General features: G+C 42.8%; 1 protein-coding gene across 1 annotated transcript in view; it reads right to left on the reverse strand.

Annotated features, from left to right (window-relative positions):
* The window catches only part of top3b (DNA topoisomerase III beta), a gene marked incomplete in the record, with an annotated part of 53,272 nt that overhangs the window by 11,458 nt on the left and 35,889 nt on the right, over positions 1 to 5,925 (reverse strand). The window contains 2 exon segments of the mRNA XM_014027532.1: positions 3,736 to 3,885; positions 4,613 to 4,741. Of these exon segments, the coding sequence (XP_013882986.1) occupies positions 3,736 to 3,885; positions 4,613 to 4,741 (279 nt within the window).

Consider the following 5,925-nt stretch of genomic DNA (forward strand, 5'->3'; position numbering starts at 1 on the left):
AGGTGACTGATACTCACAACACCTGGCCACCTGTGAACGATGGTCATGTGATGTGAGTATCAGTCACCTGGAGGCAGGACATAAAAGCCTGAATTTTGCCTGAAACTCTCAGACTGAAGAAGTCTCTTGGAAGAGAGACGAAACGTTTCATTAAAGAAGAACCCGTCCAGAAGACCTATACAATTTTTTTTTTTTCCTTATTTTGAGACATTAATACTGAGCTATGCCGCATCGCTGCAGACGCAGCACCAATCCTCCTGTCAATCTCCCGCTCCATTCTTCCCTCTTTTGTGAACAAGACCCCGATATACTTAAACTCCTCCACTTGGGGCAGGACCTCCTCACCGACACGGAGAAGACACTCTACTGTTTTCCGGCTCAAGACCTCTTCTCAGATTTGGAGGCACTGATCCTCATCCCGGCTGCTTCACACTCGGCTGTGAACCACTCCAGTGAGAACTGGAGATCAGGATCTGCTGAAGCCAATAGGACCACATCATCCACAAAAAGCAGAGATGYGATCCTAAGGTCACCAAAAAGGATCCCCTCAACAGCTTGACTGCTCCTAGAAATTCTGTCCATAAAAGTTATGAACAGAATCGGTGACAAAGGACAACATTGGCAGAGCCCAACTCTCAGCAGTAACGAGTCCAATTTACTACCGGCAATGTGGACCAAGCTCTGGCACCGGTCAAACASGGACCTAACAGCCCGTATCAACGGGCCTGGTACCCCATACTCCCAGAGTATCCCCCACAAGAGTCCCAGAGGGACACGGTCGAACGCCTTTTTCAAGTCCACAAAACACATGTAGACTAGTTGGGCGAACTCCCATGTACCCTTCAGTACCCTGCTGAGGGTGTAGAGCTGTTCCACTATTCCACGACCAGGACCAAAACCACACTGCTCTTCCTGAATCTGAGATTTGACTATACGACAGACCCTCCTCTCCAGGACCCCTGAATAGACCTTACCAGAGAGGCTCTGAAGTGTGATCCCCCTATAGTTGGAACACACTCTGTGGTCTCCCTTTTTAAAAAGGGGCACCACCACCCCGATCTGCCAATCCATTGGATCTTCCCTCGATGTCCACGTGATATTATAGAGTCGCGTCAATCAACACAACCCCACAACATCCCAGAGCCTTACGGAACTACGGGCGAATCTCATCCACCCCCGGCGCCCTGCCACCGAGGAGCTTTTTAACCACCTCAGTGACCTCAGCACCAGAGACTGGAGAGTCCGACCCAGGGTCCTCAGGCTCTGCTTCCTCATGGGAAGACGTGTCGGTAGGATTGAGAAGGCCTTTTAAGTATTCCGCCCACTGACCCACAACGTCCCGAGTTAAGGTCAGCAGGGCACCATCCCCACCATAAACAGCGTTGGTGGAGAACCACTTTCCACCCGAGATGCCGGATGGTGGACCAGAATCGCCTCGAAGCCGTATGGAAGACTTTTTCCATGGCCTCTCCGAACTCCTCCCACGCCCGAGTTTTTGCCTCAGCGACCACCCGAGCCACAATCCGCTTGGACTACCGATACCTATCAGCTGCTTCTGGAGACCCACAGGCCAAAAAGACCCAATAGGCCTCCTTCAGCCTGACAGTATCCCTCACCGCTGATGTCCACCAGCGGGTTAGAGGGTTGCCGCCAAGACAGGCACCGACAGGCACAACAACATTATGGCCAAAGCTCAGGTAAGACGCTTCGACAATGGAGGTACGGAACATGGCCCATTCGGACTCAATGTCCCCTACCTCCTCTGGAACGTGTACAAAGTTCTCCCGGAGGTGTGAGTTGAAGGTCCGTCTGACGGGAGACACTGCCAGACGTTCCCAGCAGACCCTCACTTTACGTTTGGGTCTGCCAGGTCTGACCAGCATCCTATGAAGCTTAAAAATGAAAAAGTATCAGTATTGATATCGGCAATACTGGCCCTGTATTTACTTGTATCGGATCAATACCAAAAATCGCCCACCTCTACTGCAGAATGCAGAACATACGGTAAAATACACTGTCTAGAAAATCATTCACCTAATTATATGTTCCTATTGTACAACATGCAAATCTTTAATGATTTAAAATGCATTTACAATCATCAATATGTGCATAGTTAGAAAATGAACTTTTCATTATTTGGTTGCCTATTCAGCTTTACAGTCGAGAGGTAGCATTTATAAAGCTTGTGTATGCACAAAACAGGCCCAGAAACTTGCGTACGCCACTTTTCATGTAAAGATTCTGACTTATAAAACTCAAACTTGACATGAAAATATAACCACCAGCTCTGAACCCATGCATTGAGACACAGCCACTGTTTTTATGCTGAAAATAGAGCTCTGTTGGTTGTTGTAAGAAAGGTGGTGTTGGGATGATGAAGGAACGYTGGAACCTTTAAAAATAGCCTCTTGTTTCATGTTCAGCCACAGTTCATTAAGAATGGCTTGAAAAGAACAACATAATTTGTTTTAATACCTTGTTGGCTATATTTTAAAGCTTTGTCAGAACTACATAACTAAGTTAAACTATTTTTAACTACTGCCAAACTCCATTCAGACTTCAGTGACCAATACGTGTAAAAAATGTACATAAAATGAGTCTGTCTGACTGTGAGATTCTGCTGTCTGTGTGATATTATAACTGTTCTTTTCTAAATTACCTTTATTCAGTATGGACCTGAACCTGTTTTTGGACCCACTGAGAACCTTTCTCCAGACGTTTTTATCAGAGGACTGAGACCATCAGGCGCTGTCAACGAGACTACAACCAGTAGAACCCAGAGTTTCACACCACAGCAGGTAAAATAGTTGTATTAACTGTAACTTTATGAACTTAATAGAAATAGTTAATATAAATCATCAAACAAAGTTAAAATAATTAGGGCTTGCCATATAAAATGAATAACACAGCAGAGGAAGGCATTGCTTTAAAATCCTCTGCCTCCATTCATTTGAATGGCATCACCTATTATTATCCACCTCAAAAAAGGATCTCTATACTTTAATTTATCAACAAAAAGCYCACGGTGCTACACCCAGACACAGAGCTCTTTCTTGGCTATGACTGGCTACCAAAGGTGGCCCGTCCGGTCCATTGTGAGTCATATAGCTTCCAGCAATATGAACAAAAACCTGTGCCTGGTTAGTGAAACAGTAAATGTGGCTTTCTTCATTTCACTATTTAAATCATGCAGTTCTTGCTTTTACTAAATTAAAGCCTACGGTGAATGGCGTTAGCATATTATTAGCAGCTACATCTCAGTTTCCAAGACAAGTTTACAAAAATGGACACCTGTTCCAGGCAGTGGATGCTCTCTGTGAAGACATCTTCACCACTTGGAGCAACATTTCCTCTAGCCTCCTGAAAACACACCAGCATCAAGCATGCTGAAACAAATTTTCGAGGTGATTAACAAGAATGGCTTGGCTACTCATTGCAGAGTCCTTTTTTTTTAAATTTTATTGCCGTTTTAGAGGGTTTTGTTTTTTGTTTAGATATGGTCTTTAACCTTTGATCAGCTGATGAACAGCCTATTAATTGTTTGCAATAAAACGCTTACTCATTTACTTTTTGGTCTCACGCTCATTTCTTCTTTTTGCATTTCAAAGCTCTACTTAGAACCTTCTTATGATCCAACAGCGCAAAATATGAATTCTTGCCATTTTTCAACTGGTTTTAACATTTTGATCAGAACTGTAATAAGATTTAATGCTCCAGTGGGCTCAGCGAACTTACTAGTGATGGAATCCACAAAGTAATGAAACTTCCTCTTGAAGATATCAAGTGCATGCTGAAGAACCTGCTGGTAGTTTGCCTTCCCCAAAGAAATGAGGTTCAGCTGCTTCTCCACAGCGCTGCGTATGGTAGGCAGCACAAGCTCTGCATCTGCACACATACACATACAAATCTGATATGGGGACCCCAACAGGTAAAACAGTGTAGCAGAGTGCAGCAACAGTACCACCCTTATGTTTCTTCTTCCAGTTACATTCTAAAGTTGTCACCTAAATTGGATATTGGTGGTCACTACTGGATATTCTATAATTGAATGCATTAGTTTAGACACCAAAATTAATGCTCTATGTGGTATAGAATCAAGGTTAGAAGGCAAAATGTGAACTCCGGTGGCCATTTTCAAAATCCAAGATGGCCGTCACCTAAAATGGATTTTTGTGATCACCACTGAACCCTCTATCCTTGAAAGCATGGTTTAGACACCAAGACCCCAGCTTTATGTAAACTAGAAAACAAGTTAGAGGGCAAAATGGGTATTCTGGTGACCATTTTGAATACTGTCCCATAAAGCTTAACAAACAAGAGAAAAAGAATGAAGCCAATGGATTTACTCTAGAGTACACTCTAAACAATTATCAGGCTTCTGCAGAACTTGGAAGAGGTAATTCAATGACTGAATCAGGTGTGTTGGAGCAGAGAAAAAAGTAAAACATGCAGGGTTGCTGCCCTCGAGGACCAGGATTGCCCACCCCTAAACTAAATGATAAATATGTATGCAACAGTTTCTAAAGATACGGCCCCAATATGAACTAAAAGAATTACTCGGAAACAAGCTTTATCTATCTAAGAGTGAAAATAAAAATCTAAAGGAAATGACCTATCTTGTAGTAGCCATGTACCAGGACTATGCCCAGATTGGTTGGTTTTAGTTTGCGTCCGCTCTCTACTGTCACATAGTTCCTCTGACAGATGTTGTTGATGTGGACAGGGATGCTGGCATCAGTACCTGAAAGACACAAGACACACATTAACTTGTGAAAAATGTATAATTTTGTCAGCACTCAAAAAATATAACTTTCATGTGCAGTTGTCAGCTGGAGTAAACCTTCATGTAAAGCTATCTTTTAACTGGTGTTTAAACCTTAAATATAAATTTCAAGATTCTCCCTCACTGGTTCAAGAATAAACTACTACAATAATTTGTTGCCTATTTCAACTAGCTAAATGATAAGCTTAATATATACAAAATAATTACTGGAAGAGAGCACATGAAGCATAAATTAATAAAAAGGTTGGGATAAATTAACTCAAACATCCTTCTGTACAACTTGAATAAATAACTTTGAAGATAACTTCTACAGGGCGACTGTGGCAGAGTGGTTAGAGGAGTCTTCCTGGGGCCGGTAGGTTGCTGGTTCAGTTCCCCATTCCAGCTGTCTCAGTTGTTGTGTCCTTGGGCAAGACACTTCACCCCCAGTGCCTCTGATGTGTGTCCCATCGGTGTATGAATGTGATTGGTGATAGAAGATTTGTACATGTTAGCTTTGTAGTGAAATCTAATTGAGTGTTGTGTGAATGGCTAAATGAGGACAAAGATTGTAGTGTGAAGTGATTTGAGTATCCTGGTTGGATAGAAAGGTGCTATACTCTACAGTGTTGTGGCAATGGTGTAGTGAAGGTTATATGCTGGTTTGCAGTGTGTAATGGTCTACTGGTGAATCATAATCCAAGTCTATATTCCCCTGATGAATATAGAGGAGTCCTCTGGCTCTTCCCGGTAGTCCTACAGCCATCTGTTCAAATCTACCGCCCCCGAAGAAGAAGAGCAAATCAAAGCCCAGTRGTTTGTCTCACAGGTATCAATCATGTTCGTGAATAAACTTCTTAATTTTGATGATTACAAATGACAACAAATGAAAATCTCAAATTCAGCATATCCGAAAATTAGAATATTACTGAAGACCAATAAAAACAAAGGATTTATAGAAATGTTGGCCAACTGAAAAGTATGAACATGAAAAGTATGAGCATGTACAGCACTAACAAAGAAGCTTTGGCCCTCGTCTGGGGCAGCCGTTGGAGGAGACAGAGTCTTTGTTCTCCAGTGAAGCTTTTTTTTTAGTTGGGGCTCCTTTGGCCTGTATTACTGCAGCAATGCGGCGTGGCATGGAGTCGATCAGTCTGTGGCAC

This window comes from Austrofundulus limnaeus, unplaced genomic scaffold, assembly GCF_001266775.1.
Source record: "Austrofundulus limnaeus strain Quisiro unplaced genomic scaffold, Austrofundulus_limnaeus-1.0 Scaffold659, whole genome shotgun sequence".
Taxonomy (NCBI): Eukaryota; Metazoa; Chordata; class Actinopteri; order Cyprinodontiformes; family Rivulidae; genus Austrofundulus; species Austrofundulus limnaeus.